The 26,810-nt window shown below is 32.3% G+C and overlaps 4 protein-coding genes and 1 pseudogene across 8 annotated transcripts; 4 read left to right on the forward strand and 1 right to left on the reverse strand.

Moving 5' to 3' along the window:
- The first annotated feature begins 137 nt into the window (after positions 1–137).
- On the forward strand, positions 138–3,443 carry LOC124938255 (tubby-like F-box protein 3). 3 transcript variants are annotated; one of them, XM_047478669.1, is made up of 7 exons: positions 142–246; positions 502–901; positions 1,407–1,497; positions 1,647–1,776; positions 1,846–2,025; positions 2,773–3,259; positions 3,340–3,443. In XM_047478669.1, the coding sequence occupies exons 2-6, from the start codon at positions 578–580 to the stop codon at positions 3,248–3,250; spliced, it is 1,203 nt and encodes a 400-aa protein (XP_047334625.1). In that variant the 5' UTR covers positions 142–246; positions 502–577; the 3' UTR covers positions 3,251–3,259; positions 3,340–3,443. The 3 variants fall into 3 exon arrangements, with proteins under 3 accessions (XP_047334624.1, XP_047334625.1, XP_047334623.1); XM_047478668.1 differs by having other exon boundaries at positions 138–246; positions 552–901; positions 2,773–3,443; XM_047478667.1 differs by having other exon boundaries at positions 2,773–3,443.
- On the forward strand, positions 150–26,810 carry LOC124939247 (tubby-like F-box protein 3). Its single transcript, XM_047479739.1, has 3 exons — positions 150–246; positions 25,679–26,028; positions 26,101–26,810. Exons 2-3 carry the CDS (start codon positions 25,756–25,758, stop codon positions 26,605–26,607), a joined length of 780 nt encoding a protein of 259 aa, XP_047335695.1. The 5' UTR covers positions 150–246; positions 25,679–25,755; the 3' UTR covers positions 26,608–26,810.
- LOC124938256 lies at positions 7,131–8,386 on the reverse strand (annotated as a pseudogene).
- Positions 9,314–11,030, forward strand: LOC124938257 (mediator of RNA polymerase II transcription subunit 30-like). 3 transcript variants are annotated; one of them, XM_047478672.1, is made up of 4 exons: positions 9,314–9,463; positions 9,623–10,002; positions 10,334–10,432; positions 10,710–11,030. In XM_047478672.1, exons 2-4 carry the CDS (start codon positions 9,670–9,672, stop codon positions 10,806–10,808), a joined length of 531 nt encoding a protein of 176 aa, XP_047334628.1. In that variant the 5' UTR covers positions 9,314–9,463; positions 9,623–9,669; the 3' UTR covers positions 10,809–11,030. The 3 variants fall into 3 exon arrangements, with proteins under 3 accessions (XP_047334628.1, XP_047334627.1, XP_047334626.1); XM_047478671.1 differs by having other exon boundaries at positions 9,322–9,532; XM_047478670.1 differs by having other exon boundaries at positions 9,322–10,002.
- LOC124938254 (cyclin-dependent kinase G-2-like) lies at positions 11,647–13,118 on the forward strand. Its single transcript, XM_047478666.1, has 2 exons — positions 11,647–12,950; positions 13,043–13,118. Exons 1-2 carry the CDS (start codon positions 11,662–11,664, stop codon positions 13,101–13,103), a joined length of 1,350 nt encoding a protein of 449 aa, XP_047334622.1. The 5' UTR covers positions 11,647–11,661; the 3' UTR covers positions 13,104–13,118.

Below are 26,810 nucleotides of genomic sequence, written 5' to 3' on the forward strand. Positions count from 1 at the left end.
ATTAATATTTAATAATAAAATAAATTATATTTTTTAAATATAGAATGTATTTAATTATTTTAATTAATAAATGATGAAATAAAGTTGAATTATAATTTAATTTAAAACAAGTTTTAACACTCACTAACACTCACAGATAATAAATACATGGTCCATTGCTTTTGTCAGATCTCGATGCTTTCAGCGAACCCTAATCTATCTCCATGTGTTCCAAATTCCCAATTGGTCACCTTCTCCAATTCAGTTGTAAGTAATCGAGCTTTTCTTCACTTAAATGTAACATCTTTTTACACTCATGCTTGTATTACTTGTATGTATATTGCTTTTGTTGAATTAATGTCATGATTTGGCTGTGAATTTGTGAATTTTGAGTACAATTACAGTAAGTTATTGTCTGCAAATCTCCCACTTTTACGTTCTGTTCTCCGATTCTAGAAAATGGATCTGAATGTTTCAGCTTATTGATGTATTTCTAGCTCAAGTTCTGTTTTTTATTTCCAGCAAAACACTCCTCCTTGAATTTCCATTTCTGGATATTATGAAAAATATAGGGAATTGATTGTTATAAGGAGTAAGGATGTCTAAGATGGGTATGAAGAGTGAATCTGGAAGACATTCGAAAAGGGGTTTTAGTTTAAGGTCGAGATCATTAAGGACTTTTGAGGAGATTCCAGTGACTTTGAGAGAAGATGGTTTGAAGGAGAGTAGCTGGGCCAATATTCCTCCTGAGATCTTGAGGGAAGTACTGAAGAAGATTGAGTCATCTCAAACAACATGGCCTCTTCGGCAAAATGTTGTTTCTTGTGCAGGTGTTTGCAAGGGTTGGCGAGATATGATGAAGGATATCGTCAAGATTCCTCAACTTTCGGGCAAATTGACATTCCCAATATCCTTGAAACAGGTATGACAATTCATTGATCTTTTAGTACTAGTCTTTACATTCCTCTTTTCCTTTTCCTCTGTGGTTTTGTGAAAGGTATAACAGTGTCACTTCTTTATATGATCATCACCTGTTTGGATAATGGTCAAATGACAAGTGTGATCAGGTCCAAAAAAGATTTAGTGTGCTTTTTGTTCCTTCATTTGGTATGCAAATCATTTTCTATATTGAATTATAGTGATTTTCTAAACTTGTTTACACACTTAAATTGATTGTTGTAATTGTGAGAGGATCAATGCAATCATAAAGTGAGATTCATCTCTTAATAAGGTCATTTCAACTTATAGTTTGCTATATTTGCAAGATTGTGCTTTCACTTGTAAAATAATTAATACAAACTTTACCTTAAATAGAAGAGAGATAAACTAGGATTCTCTGTTCATCAATTATGTTGTACATTTCTAACTATTAGATAATTTTCCATATCCCCTAGCTCACTTGGATCCTTTCTTCTCCAATCTTGCAGCCTGGTCCAAGGAATAATACTCTTATTCATTGCTATATCAAACGGAACAGTAGCAACCAGACGTATTACCTTTATCTAAATCTTCATGAAGGTTAGCAGCAAATTCTGAAATCTTTTCTTATTTTTGTGACTATTTACTAATGTAAGTAAGTTCCTTTCTGGTCTACCTTATGTATGCTTCAAAGCTCAACCTGATAATCATTTATTTGAAATTTTGTTATGCCACAAACGTTGGGACAGCTTCCAATGAAGATGGGAAGTTTCTCCTAGCTGCAAAGAAGTATCGACGGCCAACATGCAACGATTACATCATCTCCTTAAATTCTACTGGCATCTCGAAGGAGGGAAACTCATATATTGGGAAATTGAGGTAAGTTCTTGTTTTATAGCTCATGCTTTTCATTGCCTTAAGTTTCTCTCCTTTTTCCCTCCATGACAGATCTAATTTTCTGGGTACAAAGTTCACTATTTATGATGCCTTGCCGCCAAATAATGAAGTAAAAGTTGCAAAAAGCCTTTCAACAAGGCTATTGGGCATTAAACGAGTTTCTCCTACAGCGCCGGTTGGGAATTATTCTATAGGCTGCATTTCTTATGGCTTGAATGCCTTAGGTTCCAGGTAAATTATTATTAATTTTTCACATTGGGTCATATCTTTTTAATTATCGTGCTGATTTAACAAATTGATTGTAGAAGGTGTCACCTATATTGATCTAATGTCAGATCAATGAGAATCCTATTATTCTTAAATCCAAATTAAAGTATTTACATAAAACAACATTAACATTATAAAGAGCTATTTTTCAATGAAAAATTACATGTTCTAAACTAGGTTAAATGAAGTCTACTCAAGTTTTTAAATGAAGAATTCATTTAAATCATATTCAATACAGTCACATCTAATATAGTAAAAATATGACCTAGTAAGTGCAAGTCATGATTAAGGATGATCCCTCAAACAACACAGCTTAGTGCGGTGTGATGATTTTGAAAAAAATAAAATATATTCCTAACAAAAATCAAATACCAACAAAATCAGATAACATAAAAGGCTAACATTATTATCCTAACCAACGCATCTCTCTCCGTTCATTCATATTTGTTTTTGAAAGAAACCTAATTATTTCAGATTATTCGTCTGAAATAACCTGTTTAGTGTTAATTTTATCGTTTATACTCAACGATAAAGGCATTTTTACAATCCAAACACAAGTTCCTATTCAAAACAAACCCAAAATCCATACACCCTTGGAACTTTTTTTGTAAAGGAGACATGTATGTTATTTTTTATCACTTTGTCACATATTCTATGATGTGTATCTTCTTTGTAACTGAAAACTGACAATATATATGTATATGAAAACAGAGGTCCAAGAAGTATGCAATGCACCATGGACTCCATCCCAGCATCTTCAATCGAGCCTAGAGGAGTGGCCCCAATTCAAACTGAATTCCCACGTACAAATTTTGAATCCTACCCCTCACCCCTTCCCTTTTTCAGATCAAAATCTACTCGCACAGAAGCAATCCAATCCGAAAAAGAGAAAATGCTTTTCATGAAAAATAAGTCTCCTAAGTGGCACGATCGGCTTCAGTGTTGGTGTTTGAATTTCAATGGTCGTGTTACAGTTGCATCTGTGAAGAACTTTCAGCTTGTTGCTTACTCAGAAGGAGATAGAGATGGAGAAGGAGAAGGAGGAGGAGTTGAGCATGAAGATGTTATTCTTCAGTTTGGTAAGGTTGGAAAGGATCTGTTCACTATGGATTATCAATATCCTATTTCTGCGTTTCAGGCCTTTGCTATCTGCATCAGCAGCTTCGAAACTATGATTGCTTGTGAATGACTAAATGCAGTAAGTTTCTTTGCCTTCTTTCAAGACTAAGATTACTTATTTTTTTCAGTTTGAAATGGGTTGATTTTCATCTTAACTAGCTAATGTTATTGAGTGAAGATTGAATGGGTTGTGTAAGAATGGGAGATGTCTCTTATCATACTGCTGCTTTGAAGGAGTTCTACCTGGTTGGTTTGTTTTCTTTCTTTCTTTATTCTTCTTTTAAATGTATTTGCATTTTAATTATGACAAGTTTAGATCTAATCCTAATGTTCACTCCTTTATGTTATTATTTAAAAATGTTATGGCCTAACTTAATGTACGATTTTGGCTGTAAAAAAATTCCATGACACAACTCACAAGGAAGTTTTAATCTCATGAAAGTTTTTTGGGAAGAATGTCAATTTTACCATTGAACTATAACGGAATATTCACGTATATTACAGAACTAATTTTTGTTCGTTTATACTACTGAAGTTGAGTTTAATGTTCATCTATGTCACTGCTGAACAAAAACATTCAATTTCGTTAAATTTTTCGTTAGATGATGACACGTGTGATTGACATGTTATTTTAAAAAAAAATAATATATATTATATTTTTTTATTCATAATTTTTAAATAATAAAACTTTTATATTTTTAAAGGCATTAACCAAACAATATAGACATTTAGAGACACTAACAATAATTTTTTTTTTTTTTAAATTAATATATTTTTAACATTTATTTTTATTAACGTTATTATTTAGAAATGTTAACAAAAATAAATGTTAAAAATATATTAATTAAAATAAAGTGAATTATTGTAGATGCTTCTCAAAATATATAATTTATTTGATTAATACCTTTGAAAATGTAAATTAAGTTTTATTATTTAAAATATTGAATAAAAATAAAAATATAATATATATTAATTTTAAAAAAATGACATGTAAATCACACGTGTCATCATTTAACGGATTTGAATGTTTTTGTCCAGTAGTGACATAGATGAATATTAAACTTAACTTCAGTGGTATGAACGAACAAAAATTAGTTCAGTGATATACATGAATATTCTGTTATAGTTCGATGATAAAATTGACATTATTCCCCTTTCTAAAATGCTAGGAATAAAATTCAACTAGGTAACACCTATATTTAGTCTAATTTTTTTTTTGAAATATTGTTACCATATTATTTAATTATATTACCATAATAAGAATATCTGTTGAGATAAGTACTTTTTTTTTCTTATATATTGATGTATTTCAGTTATTAATATATTTATATATATATATATATATTATCTATATATATATATATATATATATTATCTATTTTGAAGTGCTTAAAATGTTACATTATTTAAATTAATAGGGACTAATTTTTATTTAGGGACAACACTCCATTTTAGGATAAGGACTACGCATATCTAATAATGGTTAATTTAATTCTCAACAATATAATAATAAACTTCTCTTAATTTTGTTTGCATTTTTTTCCATCTCAATCTACATTTTAATATGTCACATTTCAAATGGTATTAGAGCATAATCCATTAATATAGTCAATTCAAAAACAACTCATTCGATTTTAGCGACTTACTCGACGAATCAAAAGAATATCGTAAACCTAATTTAAACAAGTGCTAGTTCATAGATAATTTATAAATACATTTGGGGGCAATCCTAACTAGTTCATATACCATTTATATATATACATTCCGGGGGAATCCTAAACCAACCAAATATAAAATTAACTCTCAATATGCCGGGTGAATGATGGATGCAATGAATGACTAGAAAATAGAGGAAAGGACTACAGATGTTATAATATATTTAAAAGAAATAATACCAAATTCGTTATGTAACATAATACAAATAACAAAAGTGATTCTTAAGAGATTAAATGTCAAGTGTTCGAAGTGTTCGAAGAGTTATTCAATCAAATCATGACTCAAAATAATTCAAATTCGAATCTGAATCGAAATATTTAAACTCAACAAAAGTGATTCTTAAGAGATTAAATGTCAAGTGTTCGAAGAGTTATTCAATCAAATCATGACTCAAAATAATTCAAATTCGAATCTGAATCGAAATATTTAAACTCTAATCTGAAAATATTTAAATTAATAATATAATATATAATGTGTAATATAATAAAAAATATATATATATCATAATATGGCCTTTAAATGATATTTTCTGAAATTAGGGCCTAACCGACTTCCATCTCTCAATCTATAGGGAAATTTGAGGAAATGACCCTAAAGAGGGGTCAAATTATGTTTGGTGCGGGCCCATGTTTTTTATAGCGCTGGTGACCCTCAAAAAATTTTCTGCCGAAAATACCCCTATTGCGTCACGCACCCTCCAGTTGCGTGACGCACCTGAGGGCATTGTGAAAAGTCCACAATGCCCTTACTATATAATTAAAAAAATTACAGTTTTTCTCAGTTCTTTCTTTCTTGTTCTCTCTCTTCACTTCCCATTCTTCCATTCTCTTCCTTCTCTCTAAAAAGACGACTCCCGACGACGAACTCCGACGACGACCCCCGACGAAGACGTCGGAATCCCAACGAAGGAGATGTCCGCTACTACTGGTATTCTTCCTCCTTCTTTTATTTCTTTCGCATTGTTTTGTTAGGGTTTAGGGATTGGAGATTGATTAGATAAATGTCACCGGCGGCGGCGAAATACGGGTACGTCACGTAGGTGCGTCACGCAGGTGCGTCACGCAGGTGCGTCACGCAGGTGCGTCACGCAGGTGCGTCACGCAGGTGCGTCACGCAGTTTGGATATTTGTTTGGTTTTTCTCCAAAATCAATGGAGCCCAATCTATGATGTAACTGCTATACTTACCTCCATCCAGGTATGAGTTTGTTTGATTTTGAAGTTGGAACTAACTAAACCAAGCTCACACTAAAAAATACAAAAAGTTATACCTAATTAGTTACATTGCTAACAACAACATGAGTCATGGATAGCATCTGATCAAAATTACATCAAAACTTATAAGGGTTCTATTTTTTCTGCAGTCGTTGCTTTGTGACCCGAACTCACTTGGCAACTCAGAAGCGGCAAGGATGTTCAGTGAAAACAAATGCGAGTACAATATGAAAGTAAGGGAGGTTGTTGAGCAGAGTTGGACTGCAGACTACTTCTTTCCGAGGTGGTAGGGTGGTTTGTCCCTATAATAGAGATACTGAAATTTTATTAGAACTTGAAAATGTTTTAACACTTTGTGAACTCTTGAATGGTGAACTACCAACAACATCACATATTTTCTTGGGTTCATTTTAGGGTATTCAGTTTCAGACAAATCTTGTGCATATATTGTTGATGATCCCCTCTGCCTATTAAGGTTGATTGCTTCAATTCTGCTACTCATTATTGTACTGAATTCTGCTTATATCAGTTTTAGTGTTTGTGCCTTTTATGTTGGAATGAGATATTCTACTACAAATTTTAACTTCAAATAATAACAATTTAACTATCTTGGACTCTGTTAAAATTTATTTGTAAACTTTTATATTGTAAAGCATTACATTTACCTCAAATCACAACTTCTGGTTCACAAATCACAATTTATTTGTAACTATCCAGACTTGTTTAACCCTCTATAACTTGAAACTAAACCATTAAATCATTTCGTTCAAAATTCAAAGATTTACCTCAATCATACTTCTCTTATCAAATAACAAATAAAAAAAAATAATTTACTTTTCTGCTATTTCTCCAATTATCGTGACTATGATTGTGATCGAGATAAATAAATTAAATGCTTGAACCAACTTAAATGAAGAATAATCTATAACAAATGTGTTGTATATATACATAGTACAGAGTTTACAGCAAAACTCAAATTGGCACAACATATAAGACAATTCTAACAAAAAAAAAGATTTGTTCATCGTACTCGAGGCTGCTGCCGGTGGGCTGGTGATGGAGAGGCAGCAGAATGTGTCGTATTCATGGGCGAGCAATGATGCGTTTTTGGTGGTAAGTTACTTTTCGAGTCATTAGCAGTTCGAGTTTTGGATGTGTTTTTCAAGGACTGGATCTCTTCTAAGGTGGCTAAAACCAGTGACATTTTTGGGCGTACTTTAGGCTCTGATTTTAGACACTGCAGAGCAAGGTTAGCAGCCATAAAAGCTCCCTTTTGAGGATATTGTCCTTCTAATTTTGTGTCCATAATCCTGAATAGTTTTTGTTTGTCCCCTAAATAAGGAATAGCCCACTCCACTAGATTCTGTTCTACACCCATTCTTGACTTGTCAACACCTAGACGACCAGATAGCAATTCGAGTAACACTACTCCAAAACTATACACATCACTTTTTGTCGTCAACCCGACCTGTTTGTTTATTGACAAAATCACAAAAATAATGTATGAAAGTTGATTCTATATATAAGAAAAAAACAGAATCTTGCAAAAGTTCTAATCTATACCCGTGGCAACATATTCCGGTGCTGCATAACCGTGGGTACCCATCACTTTAGTCGATACGTGTGTCCTATCTCCAGTTGGTCCTGCCTTGGCCAACCCAAAATCCGACAGTTTTGCATTGAAATCCTACACAACACATTCTCTAAGTAATAATTTTCTAAGTGAAAAGTAAAAAATTCAAAATTTTATTGGCATATGTTGAAAACTAACTCACTTTTGAAAAGATGATTCTACAAGCTCCATTTTGGCAAAAACTCATAAACCAAGAGCTTATCCTTATCACCTATCACCTTCTGAACAATACCCAATAAGCTTAACCAGATTCAGATGAAAAAGTTGGCCAAGATAGTTAACTTCCGTCTGTATATAATAATACTTGGAAAAAGTCAAAAACAGAGCAAAATAATTACAACCTGAAAAAAAAGAAAAAAAAAAAACATACCAATCACTCCTTGTGACCTTGGAAGCCTTCAGGTTTAAGTTTCTTGACAGCAACAACGATGCCAGAACCTGGCCTGAAGTAGTGAACAATTGTTCATCAATCCAACCTTTGAATACATAACTGAATCCACCTTCGCCAAAAAGACTGTCAGGGCGAAAGTTTCTGGTGGCGTTCCTTAGCTCGTTATATGAGAATGCCTTAGCATGAGTTGATGAAAGGATTTCACTCTCTGATCTTGGAGATGGGATAATCATATCATTGTTTTCTCTACAACAAGATGAGACTGTAATATTGTTCATAAAAACAAACAAACAAACCAATTGATTAAACCTCAAAAACAAATTATTATTATTATTTGGATCCTAAAAACAAACAAACAAACAAATAAATTTCCTTTCTTGGACGCTGTTAGAGGTTATACCAAATCAAGAAACTACATAAAAGATTTCCAGATAACTAAAGATATCAAATCGAACTGGATGGATTAACTAACTCTACAAGAAACACATTTGTTTGTTACCTGAATTGTTGGAAGGGATTTGAGCTGAATCCTGCGTGACGCACCCTGCGTGACGCACCCTGCGTGACGCACCCTGCGTGACGCACCCTGCGTGACGCACCCTGCGTGACGCACCCTGCGTGACGCACCCTGCGTGACGCACCCTGCGTGACGCATCCAACCAACCAACCTGCATTCAACGAATCAGGGCGAATCAATGATGTTCTGTAAAAGAAATCAACACAAACAATCACATGTAAATGAAATCAATACAAACAATTATATGTAAACGAAATCAACACAAAATATAAACGAATATAGTGGAAATTTTATCTTCGGTCGTCGTCGTTCGCCGTTGGAAGTTCTTCGCAGCTATAGGCCATTGAATATGGTGGAATGGTCCACGGTGCCTCTTCGATTGGTTCTTCAGCGATGAAAAAGAGAGAAAGTCTTCTCCGCCACCATTAGGGTTCACGGCGGAGAAGAAATGGAAGAATGGATGAGAGAGAAAATGAAACGAAAATGAAAAAAAATTAAGTCTTTATAGGGTTCAGGGTGCGTCACGCATCTGGAGGGTGCGTGACGCATGAGTAAAATGGTCATTAAAAAATTTGGGGGTCACCAGCGCTATAAAAATTAGTGGCCCGCACCATCGGCTATTAGCCCCCTTTTTTGGGTCATTTCCTCAAATTTCCCGTGAATCTATACTATACCCCCTTCCTTCCCCTTGTAACCCTCCCTATCAGAAATCGCGCTATCGAAGATCTATCTATACCCATCTTGCTTGCTTGCTTGCCGGCCGGCCGCTGGTTTATTCGAGTCGTCAAACAAAATTTTTTCGTCTTCAATCCGGTAAGGTCTTCTCGTCACATGTGATTTTAGACGCGATCTCGCTCAATATTGTATTGGAGGAGGATCAGGGTATATATCGTTGATTGATTACCTACGATTGATTGATTGTCGTTAGTTAGATCTTATTTGTTATCTCCCGAATTAATTGTCCTCCTATAGGTAGGTGGTGTCTATAAATAAATCTATCAATTGTTGTTTGACTGAAAATGGAAGAAGAGAAAGGGGCAATAACGGCCGCCGTCAAAACCACGCAGCAGGAGCTAGCAATTGAGGGGCAAAACCAATTGGAGCAGACAATCGATGCTGCTTACCAGATCTTGTTTTCCATGAACGACGAGCTCTGCAACCCGGCTCTCTGGACCACGCCAACTCCTTCTTCTACTTTGAATCATACTCCCTCCAATGGCGGCGACGCTTCCTTGGAATCTGGACACCACTTTGAGATGGGTGGCGGTGCCCTAGACATAGCTCGCCTCCGTTATAAGTCCTCCCTCGTCGCTCTCCGTGCACTTCTTACTGCTATCCCTACTTCACACAAGGTAAAAATCACGGTTTCGTTGTAATTTGTTGCTTTTGTTGATTCTCTAGGATTTACCTTAGCAGGTGGGTAAGTATTATTAGTATATAAGAATAGAAGGTAGAGAGGATAAGTCATGTAAATATTGTGTAAACACTATGTATTCCCTTCTTTTGATCAACCCTAGTCGCACATTTGTTCTTCTAATGTCTCAACACCTCTTTATATTATGTTTCTTATCTTGATTTTTGTGATCTTATTGTGTGTTCTTTATTTGGTTGAATATTATTGCTTTTTGTTATTACGGATTCTCATGAATAAGCTAGTTCTACTCTTATTTTTTCATCTGATAGGCAAAACCATATGATTCATGGGCAAAAACAGGCTCATTGTCCCCACCTGACCAAGCGGAAATAGAGACATTGGAAGATCGAGCTTCTGTATTAAGAGAGGTAATACATGTTCTCCATCTGGAAACACTTCTTGTTTCTGTATTTGGAACTAGATATAGAGCATGAAAAAAAAAATCAGAGTCTCTTACTAAATTTAGTTTACGAATGTTTATGTATCTGAAAACAGATTCATGTTCGGAAACAATAAGTGTTTCAAAATAGGGACAATGTTTCAAATTCTTTTTGAAAGTTGAAACAAAATGAAACTCATGATGGAAAGAAATCAGAAGCTTAGGTGAATAATAATCATTTATGTGTTGTTTCATACAAATTGTAGGAACTTGGAAACAAAGACAAACAGCTGAAGCTTCTGATTGATCAACTACGGGAACTCATCATTGACATTTCTACATGGCAAACTCCTTGCACTGTTTAAAATTTCTTAAAGTGAATGGTTGAACTAGTTCATGTTAGGTAGGGTTAGATCATGAAGTGAATTTGGTTTAGTCAGATGGGTTTCAGCAATGGATTCATTTTTATTAGAAATCATTCTGTAGACTTTAACCGTGGTAGAATCAATCATGTATGTTTCTAGTTAAACCCTCTTGATGTAAATTAACATTAGCTTCCAATTTATATCAAAGATGAACAATCTCATGATTGGATGGATAACTAGGCAAAAGGGCAGCAAAAGAATAGCATTTTGGGTTAGTTTAGATCGTGCCACATGGCACACGTATGCGAGTTGAATTCGATTCACTCGACAAAAACTTTGACCTGATTTTGTTTATTTTGTTATGGATTTTCTTACTTTGACCGGCCGCTCGTTTATTCGAGTCGTCTTCTCCAGTCAAACAAACTTTTTTCGCCATCGTCGGCGAATACCATCTTCAATCCGGTAAGGTCTTCTCGTCACATGTGATTTTAGGCGTGATCGCGCTCAATATTGGAGGATCAGGGTATCGTTGATTACCTACGATTGTTGTTAGATCTTATTTGTTAAATCTATCAATTGTTGTTTGTTCGTTGAATTCGTGGAATTAATTGAATCTATTCCATAACCTAGGGTTTGTTTTTGTTACCGGTAATCTGAATTGTTGATATTCGTAAGGGTGCGTGTATACTGGTCGGTCGTCTAGGTTTTTTCTAGGGTTTCTTGTTTTCTGTTTGATCATAAGAGTAGTTCGTGTTTATCCTAATGGCGACAGGGAAATATGATGTCTCACGTAAGAGAGACTTCAGTTACCCCGAGAAAAAAGAGAATAGTTACTCGTACACAACTTCTTACCATGCTGGTGATAGGAGGAGCTGGTCCAGAAATATGGAAGATGAGAAAGAAGAGTCATGAAAGGCACACTAGCTTTAGGAAACTCCATACCTGCAAGACGTCTCCAGAAAAGAAAAGGAAGTTATCACCTAACTCGGTGGACGGGGACCTGAAGAAAGGAAGAGCAGACTCTTCTGGTATATTTAACAAAAATGTTGACCTCAATAATCTGCTATCTTTACCAAAATCTTTCCGCAATTCGGAAAGTGTTGTTTTGAACAGGGAGAAGAGATGCTTAACTTCCACATTCCAGGGCATACAGGAATCTCCTATCAAGTCTTATGTTGCAGGTGGATCAACAGGGACAGGTGAATCTGGCTTGACAGGTTCGCCTGCCGTGTCACCTCTCAGAGACAGCTGGAGTGAAAAGGAGGTTGCACATGAAGGTGATGAGGTACATAATATTTGCACGTCAAGGTGGGCTAATCTTGATAATTCACCTGCTGAATTATTATGTTCTAATGATACTTCAATCTCTGGTGTGATTGATTCCCTTGAACCATTACAAAATGTCAAACTGACTTCTGAAATTAGGGAGTTCTGTAGAGAAGGGTCAGATGGAAACTCGGATAGTTCATTCTTTGATGATCTAGTCAGGAACAACACAGACCTTCAAACAGATGACGATGATCACAAGGATGATGAAGGAAACAATCATGCTGACATGGAGATGGATGAGATTCATTGTGCGCACATTGGTGATGTAAATGTACTTCCAGGTTGTAAAGAAGTTTCTAATTTTGAGAAACTTAATCGAATAGGTGAAGGAACTTATGGTGTTGTTTACAAGGCCAGGAACAGAAGTACAGGAGAAATCGTTGCACTCAAGAAAGTAAAGAAGGAAGTGGAAAAGGAAGGTTTCCCTGTTTCATTTCTACGTGAAATAAGCCTTCTTTTGGCTCTTCATCACCCGTCCATAGTGCATGTTAAAGAAGTTGCCATGACCGGTCTTGATGATGTTCTTATGGATGATGTCTTTATGGTTATGGAGTATGTAGAACATGACCTCAAGGGACTGATGAAGAAGATGAAGAAACCTTTTAGTGAAAAGGAAGTTAAATGTTTGATGCTACAATTATTGGAAGGTGTGAAGTATCTTCATGATAATTGGGTTTTGCATCGGGACCTGAAGACATCAAATCTTCTTTTGAGTACAAATGGGAAGTTGAAGATTTGTGACCTTGGAATATCTCGCCGTTATGGAAGCCAGTTGAAGCCATATACACCTGGCATGGTGACATTATGGTACAGGTTAGTTGTCTGATTTTTTTAACAAGTTTCCTCTTTTATTCGTAATGGATTAATTCATAGATTGCAGGCATGCTAATCCATATTCCATGTAGGTATCATGATATCCTTCTTTCTTCCAATCTTTTTGCATGTCCCTTGACTAAAATTATCTAATAACCAAACACGAGCCTGGGATCTTCTTTCAATTTGTTTGCCATGTTTGATCAGGGTTATTTGAATAACCAATGCCTTGTTTGATGAGGGTTATTTGAGATTTTTTTCAAATAACCCACTATTGAATCACATAATTTAAATAGTCAATCAAAATACCCTCTTATCGAAATGAACAAAATTTATAAATATCAACAAGGCCATATAATAGTGTTTGATAATATATCTAAATGAGAGTGCTATTAATGAAGCACTAAGAATATTTGACTTTCTATTATATCAACTTCTTGGCATTCAATGTACTTTTCCTTGCAATGAAAGTTGAACATTGAAGAATGATGATCAAGAAGCGCTAGTTCGTAGATCATTTATATATACATTTGGGTACAATTCTAACTAGTTCATAATAGATTAAATATTACAAGTTCATACATTTAATTATTTGATCGAATCATTGACTCGAAATAATTTAAATTTGAGTCTGAATCGAACTCCAATATGAGAATATTTGAATTAATAACATAATATAATATATAACTTGTAATATAATAAAATATATATAAATATTAAATAAAAATTGACGAGCACCTTATGAACAATATATTAAACTATTTTGAGTTTGAATTCGGCTTTAAAAATTATAACATTCAGGTCAGTTTCGATTGCAATTGTTACTTTAGTTTTCAACAATTAAAAAAAATAAAATAATAAATAGAATGGTCTAGAAGCATGAATAAAAAATGAAAAGTTGTTAGAGTAACTAATTATTCGAAAGTAGAGATAAACTCTTAAAAGGCATAATTGCATATTGGGAATGAGAGAGAGTTGTGCAATAATATAAACTCTTATTGGAGTGCTTTATTATTTAATTATATTTTTTATTTTTCAAGTTAATTTTTTATGTTTAAATAATATTTTATAATAAAAAATTAATTCTTTTATATAATTTAATTTTTAAAAATAATAATAATTATATATATTAGTTGTATATTAGCAAAGATATATAATAAATCTCTTATAGTAATTGAATAAAAGAATAATAATAACTGCACTGACCTATAAGTGTTTAAAACACACCTCATGAAAATGGAAAAAAAAAATATTTTTTGGTTAATTTTGTATACACAACCCTACTATTTTTAGTTAATAAATTTGATATCGGTTATGTACTTTTGTTTTATTGCCTTAAACATGTCATGAACTATATACATATTTATGACTTTGTACCCATTAAAGATAATGAAAATGGAAACAACCCTATTCCAGTATAACCCAACATGAAATGAAATTATAAATTTAGAAATTATGGAAAAGAATATTCAATTGTGTGTTTCTTTTTTCCCCTAAAGTAATGACTTTATTTTAGACCTTTTAAATGTGTAGTTGTTAAATAGCACCCAAAATATTAATAAAAGTTTTGTGCCTGTTTAAACTATATATATATATATATATATATATATATATATATATATATATATATATATATATATATATATATATATATATATATATATAATAATAATAATAATAATAATAATAATAATAATAATAATAATCTTGGTTAAAAAGAAGAAGATGCACAAATAAATAACTCAACCCGTACACATATTATAGTTAATTGACCATAAACTCAAACTCATTAAGATTTCTTTATTTAATAATAGAACCACACTTGAAATTATTTCATCATAATTGTTCATTATTATCAATACAATAATAAAAGTTTCTACTTCTTCATATCGAGGACCTTCTTCCAAGCTGGCCGAGCCAAGAGCTGGTTGCACCACGCAGCAACCTTAGGGCGCGACTCTATGAGCTTCTTAGCCACCGCTGTCTCCATCAACGTCTGCAAATTAGGGATGTGAAGCAAATCGGCAATAATAAATCTATTTCCAGCTAGATAAGAGAACTTCCCAAGACGAGTTTCGTACACATCCAAAACCATACCAAATTTAAATATGACATTTTCTTCATTGGGTAGCTTGGAAGAGATCGTGATAATAAGTTCGCGTGTTGCAGGTTAAAAGTGATGACCCATGGATCTTAAGATTGACCTTGCTCCTATAGAATGACTTCAATTATGCTATCTTTGGTGTGGACAAAGGAAAAACTTATCATTTATAGGTACTACTACTTACCTATAAAGATCAGTTCTGTTTGGTCGGTTATAAAATCGGTTCGGTTGATTTATCAGTTTAATCGTTTCAAAAATAACAAATATATAATATAATATAAAGAATGAAAAAGTTTGTTGAGTTTTAAAAAATTTAGGAAGATTTTCGTGCGATACACACGGATAAAAATATAAATAAAATAAATTTGATAAAAAAATAATAATGTTTATTCAATGTTAATTTTATTTTAATAAATCACGAATAATATATTAAAATAAAAAATAGAACACTTTCATTCCACGTTTTATTCACTTTGGTAAAATAACTTATCTTCTCACATATCTCATCACATATTTTTTTTCGAATGAACCTCTCATCTCGTGACCTTACACTTTCACTTTGGTCAATCAAATATTTGATTAATATTTTTTAATATCTAACATCGTAATCTCACACTTTTGGATAATCAAATATTTGATTCATATTTTTTTAACCACTTTCAATTGATACCGGCCTATTATCCATCGGCAAATCACATCCCAATCACACTTGGTTAAAGGGTTGTACTTGTTTTGTTAGGTTGCAAGTTCGAAACATACAAATAACATTTTAAATATTTTTAACCGTTTTAAGATTTTTGGCGGGTCAATCCACAATCTGACCCAAATATCCATTTACTCTCATATATATATATATATATATCCAAATTAACCACAACTCTCGACCCGGCAATCCAGACACTTTAAAAATTAAGCATCATTCTATATATATAGATTAGTTAGTTAAGAAGTTGAACTTATATTGTTAAAATGTCTTGCGTTTATCTAATTTGGTGTTGAATTTAAAATATAAAGTGTTATTAGTTTAGTTGGTTAAAGGGTTGCACTTGTTTTGTTATGTTACAAGTTCAAAACATACATATACCATTTTTAATTTTATTTTTAACCATTTTAAGTTTATGGACGGGTCAACTCACAATCCGGCCCAAGTATTCATTTACTCTCACATATATATCCAAATTAACCACAGCTCTCGACCCGCCAATCTGGACACTTTAAAAATTAAGCATCATTATATATATATAACAAATATAATAAATTAAAGAATGAAAAATTAGTTAAGGGGGTGCTTGGTTCAAATAAAGGAATTAGAATAGAATTGAGATTGATAGTTGTGTGGAATGGGAATGGGTATGATTGATAGAAGTGTAGTGTTTGGTTAAGAGTTTTAATCATTCTCATTACCATTGATAACCTTTGGATTTATAAGAGAAAAGTTATAAATATAATTTTGTTATTAAAATTATGATTAATTTTATTTTTATTTTATTAAATTAAAAATATAAAATATTATTATTTTTATATATATAAAATATTTAAGTGACATAATTTAATAAAATATAAACATTTAATATTTTTTCATATTAATTATATTTTTTCAAAATAAAAATACTTATAACAAAAAAAATATTGAATATTTCAATTTTTTATTAATTATAAATAAATAATTATCTATTAAATATAAATAATATAAGATAAAGTCTTTCAAATATTATATAATTTAAATTAAATATAATATTTTATTTAATAATGTATTATAACATGGTATAATTTTTTTAATAATAATTTTTATTAAAATATTTCATATTTAATTTTTTAATATAAAATTGTTATTTTATTTTTAGTTTTATATTTTTATATTTTAATTAATTAATTAATTTTATTATTAATATATAATATTTAAAATTAATTATATAAAATTAATTATATTGTTATTAGTTATTGTAATTATTACTAAAATTTTATTTTAAATGATTTCTTAATATTATTTAAATAATTGAAATTATTTATTTATAAATAAATAAAATTTATTATTATGTTAATTATAAAATAACGTATAATGTAATTATAAAATAACGTATAATATAATTATAAAATATATATGCTATTATAATTATAAGAGAGAAAATAAGAGAGTGGAGATAATGGGAGAGAAAGTGTATGAGAGAAAGTGTATGCTCGGAATGGGATTTATTCTCCCAATTTATAGAGGATTGGATGATTCCTAAATATCCGGTAATCAAATCAATATCTTGAAATCAAAACCATCAACCAAACATCTCATTTCATTCCCTTTCCCATTCCTGGGTACAAAAATCATGTACCAAGCATGCCCTAAGTTTTATTATAAAATTAGATAATAAAATAATTTAACTTAAAAGAAAATATATTAGAATATTAATTAAATCAAAATGAGTTTAAAAAGAAAAAACTTGAATAACCATTCACTTAGTGAACAATAGAGATTGAGGGGGCTTGAAGCCGCTTCTTGTCGCCGCCTCCGCCCTCAACTTGCATTTCAAGACGATCGACACGATCGGCACAATTGGCACAATCGACACGAACGACATGGTATCGACTCTAATAACTAGGTCATTCATTCATCTGCAAAACTTGGTTGGAAGGTTAGAGTTTCTAGTTTACCATATTCTATAATAATTAGGGTTTCTAGTGTACCATATTCTGTTATTGCTCTGTTTTGTTGTTGTGTTATGCTATTCATTAAAATGGGAAGAAAAAAAAGCAACAATAGTAAGGAAGTCAGAGAATTTGTGATGGAAGGAGTAAGGGAGGTAGCTAAAAAAGAAATTGATAGGATTGCTAAAGAAATTATCCATGAAAAGCAGGAATGAAGCAAAGGTAAATAACCAATTACTGATATAAATTCTGAAGAAAGTGCAATAGGAAAATAGGAGGAAAATGAAGGAACATGGAAGGTTGAGTATAATGAAAGAGCAAACCTCTTTGAACTTAAAAATCAAATCACAAAGCTACTAATGCATGCAAAGAAATGAGAGATTGCTCTAAACAAAGAGAAAATACAATAAACAACCGTCTAATTGAATATACATTATCTTCAAGATTGGAACCTACTGAAGAAGGAAGAATACGAAAAGATAGTAAACTGGTCAGTGGAAACAATGAGGGAGCTAATGAAGTCCCCCAAATCAAAGAACTATACTATCAGGAGCAATTCCAACCGGAAGGTAAATGAAGTATGGAAAAAGAATGCAGAAAAGAAAATAGAAGATCATGCATACAAAGGTCAAATCTACTTGGGTGAGTTTAAAATAAAAGTTGAGATTCTCAACTCTCATTTTGAATTTAAATTCCCCACTGAAGTGGAGGAAAAATGCGTTAAAGAATGGGAAAATGTAGTTGTTGGGAACTACATAGGAAAGAAATGTGTATTTTTCTCAAACACTAATGAATCACTAATGAAACAATGGAAGCAGAAAGGACTAAAGAAGGGTTTTGCAAGCACCCATGATCTCTATTTTCTACAATTCAAAAAGGGAATGAACTTGGATGATATTCTGAAAATTGGGCATACTTATATTAGATCCAACTATATGAAGTTTGAGAGATGGTCTGAAGAATTGAGTCTTCTAAGCAAGTCAAAGGAAACAACCCAAATTTGGTTCAAACTTAGGAACATCCCAACACACATGTAAAATGCAGAAGTTTTAAGTCACTTTTCTAGTCTATTGGGGAAACCATTATATATGGACCCAATTACAAAAGGAGGAGAGCACCTTATTTTTGCTAGAATAAGCATTGAAGTGCATCCTCAAAATACACTACCAAAGAACATGACAGTTGTTGATAGGAAGAGAAAGACCACAATAATAGAAATCTCATATGAATGGAGATCAAACAAGTGTGCTTTCTACAATACTTTCCAACATGTTGGTACTAAATGTGCAAAAACAATTGAGGAAGAACAAAAAAAATTACGAAAGCCTAGGAAGCAAAAAGTAGGAAAATGAAACGGAAGAATCAAGAATGGAATAGCATATTGTGGAAGTCAAGGATAGTGATAAAAAAGACAAAAATGCAGAGAGGAGGAAAGTAGGAAGGATTCTGGGAAAAATGAAAGCAGTGAAGGAAAGAATGTGAAGAGGATTTTTTTTTTCTATAATGCGAAGGATCAGAATGGAAATGAAAGATGAACCTCGAGTTGTTATTGAGGAAACTCAAGAGGAAGATACCCAAAATTTCAAAGCTGAAATAGAGAATTCTAAAGACGATAAAGAAGATTCTAAAACTAATGTGGAGTCTGAAGCTGAAGTCGAAGATAATGAAGACAATAACACATAAATTCAAGTTGAAGATAACAAAGATAAAATCCTTAAAATTCTCAAAAATAATTCTTTCTATCAAATCAAAACGGGCTCATACAAAGAGAGAATTTAAAATGAGAAACAACAATACTCATCATCATTTTCAATACAACCTCCTTTCATCGTCAAAGGAACGGGAAAATGAAGAAGAAGAGGAAGGGGAAGAAGGCCTCTCAATGAAAACGGATGACATAGGAAAATGCTAGGCTGAAATAGTTAAGTTTGAATGTATTATTTTCTGTTTGTAATCTCTAGTTTTTTTAGAATTTATGAATGTTACCAATTAGTTTTTTTAGGGTTTTTTGATTGTCATCCTTAATCATAGCTAGGGTTTGTCTAGCTTTGATTTCTAACTTTCCCACTTTTGAGATTTTAATGAAATGATTTTAACCGTTTCCCTCCCCTCCAAAAAAAAAGAGAAAAAACATCAATGTGTGTGCCAAGATTTGAATCTTGAACAAAAAAATATTTATCATTTATAAATATATCAAAACACGTATATATACGGTCGGTACAAGAAATTATGAACCGACGAGAATTCGAATCGGTCAATTTTTTCATTAGTACAATTTTTTCGATTTTGCTCATCCAAAATTGACACTTGTCTCATAAACATATTTGATGATACTACTTTGAAGGAAACTACATATTTTGAGCTAAAACAACATTTCAAGATAAATAAAAATGATAGTTCAGTAGCTGGAATTCAAACTTTAATTTGAGTATGAAATGCAAACATTATATCCATCCATTTATTTTATTTGGAACCGTTGTTTTCAATTATTTGGCATAAAAACAAACATGTGTGTCACAAATATTAATTATTAAACATGAATGACAGGTGAATTTAAAAGGTGGGTGGAATAGATCTAACAAGTAGGTTAGGTCAATTTGAACGGTTGACTGCAAAATGGTTTCCAGGCTAATTAGCTAAAAACAACACAAATAAATGATTTATTATATAAAATTAATATGTTCAATTTTTCATATATATACATTAAAAGTATAATTTTTATCTTACACAAGTTACACTCAATTTTGACTATGATTTCATGAATAAGTAAAAATAAATTTATTTTGAGAAATAAATTAAGTAGATAATCATATCTATAAAATTTACATTCGATCATTTTTAAAGACCGATCTTTTACAAGTAATATTTTATTACTAAATTCATCATCGTAATCATTTTTACCGGTAAACAAGTGATAAATTTTCCACTAACCCTATCAAAATTTTGTTTGAAACATGTTTCATTGAGATATTTTTCCACCTTATTTGTTGCAACTAAATTTCAATGCATATTTTGACTATAAGTCTAATTTGTTCAAATACTTCTCTTCCTTTTTTTTTTCATTCAAAAGGATTTTCCACTTCATATTGAGATTGCGATGAAATTTCCATCATCATTTGCTATGGCAATTCAAATCATATCACAAGTAGGGATGACAATAGAGCGGTTCGGGGCGGGAAATGCATTTATCATTTTCGTATCATTTTTACTTAGAGGTTTTTTTACTTCTATCCCCGTCCCGTTCGGTTTCAAAAAATCTCCGCAGGACAACGTTTATATCATATTCTCTAAAAATTTTTTATAATATAAAATTATATAGAAAGATTTTTTAATATAATATATATAGTTATATTTTGAAAATTTATATTATTATAATAATTTAACTTAAAACTCTTATAAAATATAATGAATAAATAAATATATTTGTGATTTTATATATTTAATTATGTTTATAGTGTTCGAGATATAATCACGGTGAAATCGGGGTGGGAGACACAAATACCATCCCCGATCAAATTGAAAAAACCCTATCCCAAACGGGGCAATTTGGTTCGGTTATCACGGGACGGTTTAAAATTGTCATCCTTAATCGCGACTATTTTTCACATAATTTTGCTTTTCCATCTTCATTTTACTCTTTCTTTCTAGTATGCCTAATGTCAACATGAGAAATACACCCCATAGGGATGAAACGAGGGATTCTATTGAACAATACGAAGGAATACAATTTTCGTTTTCATTCATATTTAGCCGCAAGCAATCTACATTTGTGAACTCGTATATTTCGCTTCTCCAACATCTTCTAGATTTTCCACTTCATCTTTTAAAAAAAATACCGCTCCAATGTGGTAAAGTCTCATTTTCTGTGTTGGCTGAAGTAACAATAGTACCTCTCCTTCTTACCCGAACCCTTATTTTTCAATCCAATTTTTATATGAATAGGAACTCCTGCCTACATTTTTCAAACTCATATTCTTGGGTCTTTTAATTTTTATTAAAACATAATAGATGAGCTATTAATTATTTAGCTAAAATTATATAAATATTATATATATATATTATGATATATCATACCTATTAATTAGGTTATTTGAATATTCCTTATTTCTAGAGTTATAATTTTAGCTTTCTAGAAAAAATATTTAGAAAAGTTGAAAAATAATATTGTTAATGGCACTTTCGGTAATTTTTTACATCGGGGAGTGCTTTGTTTTTCTTTCCACTACTCAGATTTGAGTTGACTTTGTGTTTTGTTCTGTACGACAATCTATTTAACTAGATCGGATTTGTCATCTCAGATTTTTATAATCCGAATAATACTCTTAATCCTTGGTGGTTCATGTACTTCTTATACCCTTCAATCATGTTGGTGACAATTTTTCGAGTCCGTATTCATCTCATTCTTTGCAGCAAAGGAGATGATGCTGTCAAATGTGAAGTTCTTTTTTATTTTTCTTATAAGGAAATTTTGGAAATTATCTATCATTTGGAGACCCTTTTACAACTATATGTCTTCTAATTATTTATATAGGTTCTTCACTATTTTGACCATATTTGTAGATGGTCAGTTGTTATTTGACATAACTTTTTTCGGCGTTGCTTACCAACTCTCAGGTAAAAATCAATTTTACTGTTGCTCAGAATTCTAGGTAGAGATTTTTCCGACACCGTTTAATTGGTTTGTTCGGCTTTCTCGTCTTCATTCCTCATTGTTATTTGATTCAAATGAGTTCGTCTCTAGAGTTACCCTGAAAAAATTGCGTGATTTGTGAATCAGTTCCATTATAATTTTTGTAAATCTATATTATGTAACATCTAGATTTGATTTTTTAGAAGTTATTTTTTATTATTTGTAAATTAATAATTTTTATGTAATTCCTAATTTGATTTAATGAAAATTAATTCTTTATAAAAAAAAAGTTATTCCATTATGAAGATAAGTAAGACAAGTGAAGCGGGTAGACTCTAGATTAAGCCTGACAAACCCTCATGCTATGCTATGCTAGGGCAGCCCATTTATTAAAAATAATGAGGTATTTAATTATATTTATTGTAATTTTAAACCTAAAATGTTAAAGTTTAATAGTTGAAGATAAAATTTCAAAACTTTTTTTTTGATATGGGTTCAAATCTCATAAAAAACACTATTTTTTTTAATAAAATTTTAAACTAGATCTAGGACAACATAAAAAAAAATATTGACATTTTATTCTATGGGGAGCTCGGACAGCCCAAAACTCGGGACCGTAACTGAAGTGAAGAGCTTTTGAATTTTTGTTTAAAAAAAATAATAACTTATGAATATATAAACTCTTGTTTCAAATAATGATAAAACTATGTGAATATTTCACATAAAACTTACTAGCACAGATGGATCTGTGATCCCAAATAAAAAAAAATCAATAATATCTGTTTGTTAAATTGTATATATCAATATTTTTGAATATTTCTCTATTTATTATAAATAAGGAAAAGAAAAATCATTTACAAAAAGTGAAAAAGTCAATACATTAATTAACCTAAATAAATAATTTGTATAAATACAAATTCTTCTTAAACTCTCATTACTTTTCTGCATAAGTGATTACGGGATTTCACCAATGAAACAATAATGTAGTATTATTTATAGAAGAATTAGAAAACTGAAATGTGGGAAAACTATGATAAATTAAGTTATTTTCAAAACATGTGATCATGGGATAGATGATACCACATGAGTAGGTTTTTTCACAGTATTAACCAAAGAAACTAACAAAACCATTGCAATTGTCATCGCAATCATAATTCTCACTTTCGACCAATTTTTTCTCATAAGAATCTCGCTCTCACTCGAGCCCGTGTCACCCCCCATCATGACTTCGTTAAGATTATCGTCGATTCGATTTCCTCTTCCCTTTCTTTTGAGTAACTTATGATCATCGGTTAAGCCCATATGGGTGCTTTTCAAATGAAGACACATTTCCTCAACATTTGAGTTTGAGCCACTAGAAGAATCCCCTGTTTCCCCTGTTTCCCCTGATTCCTCTGTTTCATCTCCATCTTTTTCTTGAGTTTCTTTCTCGGATTCAGTTTTAACTTCATTCCTCATTTCTCCTTCCATTCCACTTGTGAATTTGGTTACCCTTTTAGATTCAGAATTATCACTATTTTCTCCATCTTCTTCTTCTGTTGAATCATCCTCTGCTGCACCATATTCCTCCATTGTTATCTCATCAACATCCTCCTCATCACAAGCTCCTCTCTTAGTTTCTTCCTCAACATTATCTGCAATCTCCTTTCCATCTTCTCCATTCTCTTGATCATCACTCTGTACCTCTGTTTGAGTATTCGTCTCATGATATTCTTCGTGGTCCTCCAATATTGGATTCTTTTTTATCTGAACATCTATGGAATCTGTTTCCTTTATTCCAGTAACCTCTGTTGGCTCTGTTTTCCCCTTCAAATCACTGCATGCATGAGGAAAAAAACTAATAATTTAGTGTGTTAAGACACTTAACATGATTCCATGAACATGTTTAACCTTAGAATAAGATCGTGTAAGCCTTTGCCTAGGCATTCAGATTCCTCTTGTTTGATATCGGTCTTGTAATTGAAAACAGGCGGCAGTGGAGGTGGCGGTGGAGGATGGGTTTTGCGTCGCCTTAGTTTGATAGCAGAGGAAATAGATACAATGGTGGCGATGGCCATTACACCTCCCCATATAACAATTGATCCAAAACCGATACTATTAACTGATCTGAGTATAGGTTCTTGTTTTTCTCTTCGACGAGTGATGGCCATTTTAAATATCGATCACTATTTGATACTTTTTTTCTTACAGTTTTGATCCCATGAAACAATGGTTCTATGTTTCTAGGTAGTAGAAAAAGAATGTTATAGTATTATTGTATTGTAATTGAATGGATTATGATCAAGTGATGAGAGGGAAAATAGGGAGAGATTCTTGAATAGAATGACCAACAGTTGGAGGTTGAATAGGGCTTCCTTTTACTCTATTTTTTATCCTCATCTAACAGTTTTATTTTATTATTTGGGTATCTAACGAAATTATTAATCAAATGATAACACAATAATATGTTGGAATTAATATTATTGAAATGATTAGTCATATTAATCAAACATCGGTCTATCAACCTCTCATTCAAATATATTTTTAACAAATAATCACAATCAATCTCTAATCTCGTCGTCTTACCATCATTTCTTGCTAGTCTGATATATTTTATCAAATTAAACATCAATCTCAATTTTACCGGCCTTTTATCGATTGACCAACCATCTCGTGACTTCATTCTTTCACATGTTTCTAATCTCCCGACAAACAAACTACCAATCACAATTAACTTCTAATTTCGTTACCTTATGATCCTTTGTTACCGGTCTCTTATCCCTCGACAAACCAACTACCAATTCGAATTGACCTCTCATATCGCGACTTCATTACTTTCACACAAATCTTATCTCTCGCCAAACCAACCATTAATCTTAATGAATTTTCCATCTCGTGACATTACGTTTTCCCACACCTCTTATCACTCGGAAGACCAACCACCAACCACTAATCTCAATCACACTTTAACACGTTTTTTTTATTTCTCGGCAAACCAACCACCAACCTGAATCAACCAACCTCTTATTTCTCGACAAACTAACCACAAATTCTAATGTTATCGGACTCTTATTCATCGGTAAACAAATTACCAATTCTAATCAACGTCTCATCTCTTAACCTCACACTTTCAAACTTACATGCAACAAAATGTAATTTCTTTTTACACTCATGCTTGTATTACTTGTATGTATATTGCTTTTGTTGAATTAATGTCATGATTTGGCTGTGAATTTGTGAATTTTGAGTACAATTACAGTAAGTTATTGTCTGCAAATCTCCCACTTTTACGTTCTGCTTCTCCTATTCTAGAAAATGGATCTGAATGTTTCAGCTTATTGATGTATTTCTAGCTCAAGTTCTGTTTTTTATTTCCAGCAAAACACTCCTCCTTGAATTTCCATTTCTGGATATGAAGAAAAATATAGGGAATTGATTGTTATAAGGAAGTAAGGATGTCTAAGATGGGTATGAAGAGTGAATCTGGAAGACATTCGAAAAGGGGTTTTAGTTTAAGGTCGAGATCATTAAGGGCTTTTGAGGAGATTCCAGTGACTTTGAGAGAAGATGGTTTGAAGGAGAGTAGCTGGGCCAATATTCCTCCTGAGATCTTGAGGGAAGTACTGAAGAAGATTGAGTCATCTCAAACAACATGGCCTCTTCGGCAAAATGTTGTTTCTTGTGCAGGTGTTTGCAAAGGTTGGCGAGATATGATGAAGGATTGTTTTGTAAAGGAGACATGTATGTTACTTTTATCTCTTTGTCACATATTCTATGATGTGTAACTTCTTTATAACTGAAAACTGACAATATATGTATATGAAAACAGAGGTCCAAGAAGTATGCAATGCACCATGAACTCCATCCCAGCATCTTCAATCGAGCCTAGAGGAGTGGCCCCATTTCAAACTGAATTCCCACGTACAAATTTCGAATCCTACCCCTCACCCCTTCCCTTTTTCAGATCAAAATCTACTCGCACAGAAGCAATCCAATCCGAAAAAGAGAAAATGCTTTTCATGAAAAATAAGTCTCCTAAGTGGCACGATCGGCTTCAGTGTTGGTGTTTGAATTTCAATGGTCGTGTTACAGTTGCATCTGTGAAGAACTTTCAGCTTGTTGCTTACTCAGAAGGAGATGGAGATGGAGAAGGAGAAGGAGGAGGAGTTGAGCATGAAGATGTTATTCTTCAGTTTGGTAAGGTTGGAAAGGATCTGTTCACTATGGATTATCAATATCCTATTTCCGCGTTTCAGGCCTTTGCTATCTGCATCAGCAGCTTCGAAACTATGATTGCTTGTGAATGACTAAATGCAGTAAGTTTCTTTGCCTTCTTTCGAGACTAAGATTACTTCTTTTTTTTCAGTTTGAAATGGGTTGATTTTCATCTTAACTAGCTAATGTTATTGAGTGAAGATTGAATGGGTTGTGTAAGAATGGGAGATGTCTCTTAAAATACTGCTGCTTTGAAGGAGTTCTACCTGGTTTGTTTGTTTGTTTGTTTTCTTTC

The sequence above is a fragment of the Impatiens glandulifera genome, chromosome 5 (genome assembly GCF_907164915.1).
Source record: "Impatiens glandulifera chromosome 5, dImpGla2.1, whole genome shotgun sequence".
Taxonomy (NCBI): Eukaryota; Viridiplantae; Streptophyta; class Magnoliopsida; order Ericales; family Balsaminaceae; genus Impatiens; species Impatiens glandulifera.

What these genes read in the sequence shown, in the direction of transcription:
- LOC124938255 (XM_047478668.1), top strand. Translation starts at nt 578, where the DNA reads ATGTCTAAGATGGGTATGAAGAGTGAATCTGGAAGACATTCGAAAAGG. An exon ending in TCCCAATATCCTTGAAACAG is followed by an intron (nt 902 to 1,406) that starts GTATGACAATTC and finishes CCAATCTTGCAG; the next exon opens with CCTGGTCCAAGGAATAATAC. An exon ending in TCATATATTGGGAAATTGAG is followed by an intron (nt 1,777 to 1,845) that starts GTAAGTTCTTGT and finishes CCTCCATGACAG; the next exon opens with ATCTAATTTTCTGGGTACAA.
- LOC124938257 (XM_047478672.1), top strand. Translation starts at nt 9,670, where the DNA reads ATGGAAGAAGAGAAAGGGGCAATAACGGCCGCCGTCAAAACCACGCAG. An exon ending in CTATCCCTACTTCACACAAG is followed by an intron (nt 10,003 to 10,333) that starts GTAAAAATCACG and finishes TTCATCTGATAG; the next exon opens with GCAAAACCATATGATTCATG. An exon ending in GAGCTTCTGTATTAAGAGAG is followed by an intron (nt 10,433 to 10,709) that starts GTAATACATGTT and finishes TACAAATTGTAG; the next exon opens with GAACTTGGAAACAAAGACAA.
- LOC124938254 (XM_047478666.1), top strand. Translation starts at nt 11,662, where the DNA reads ATGCTGGTGATAGGAGGAGCTGGTCCAGAAATATGGAAGATGAGAAAG. An exon ending in ATGGTGACATTATGGTACAG is followed by an intron (nt 12,951 to 13,042) that starts GTTAGTTGTCTG and finishes TATTCCATGTAG; the next exon opens with GTATCATGATATCCTTCTTT.
- LOC124939247 (XM_047479739.1), top strand. Translation starts at nt 25,756, where the DNA reads ATGTCTAAGATGGGTATGAAGAGTGAATCTGGAAGACATTCGAAAAGG. An exon ending in ATATGATGAAGGATTGTTTT is followed by an intron (nt 26,029 to 26,100) that starts GTAAAGGAGACA and finishes CTTTATAACTGA; the next exon opens with AAACTGACAATATATGTATA.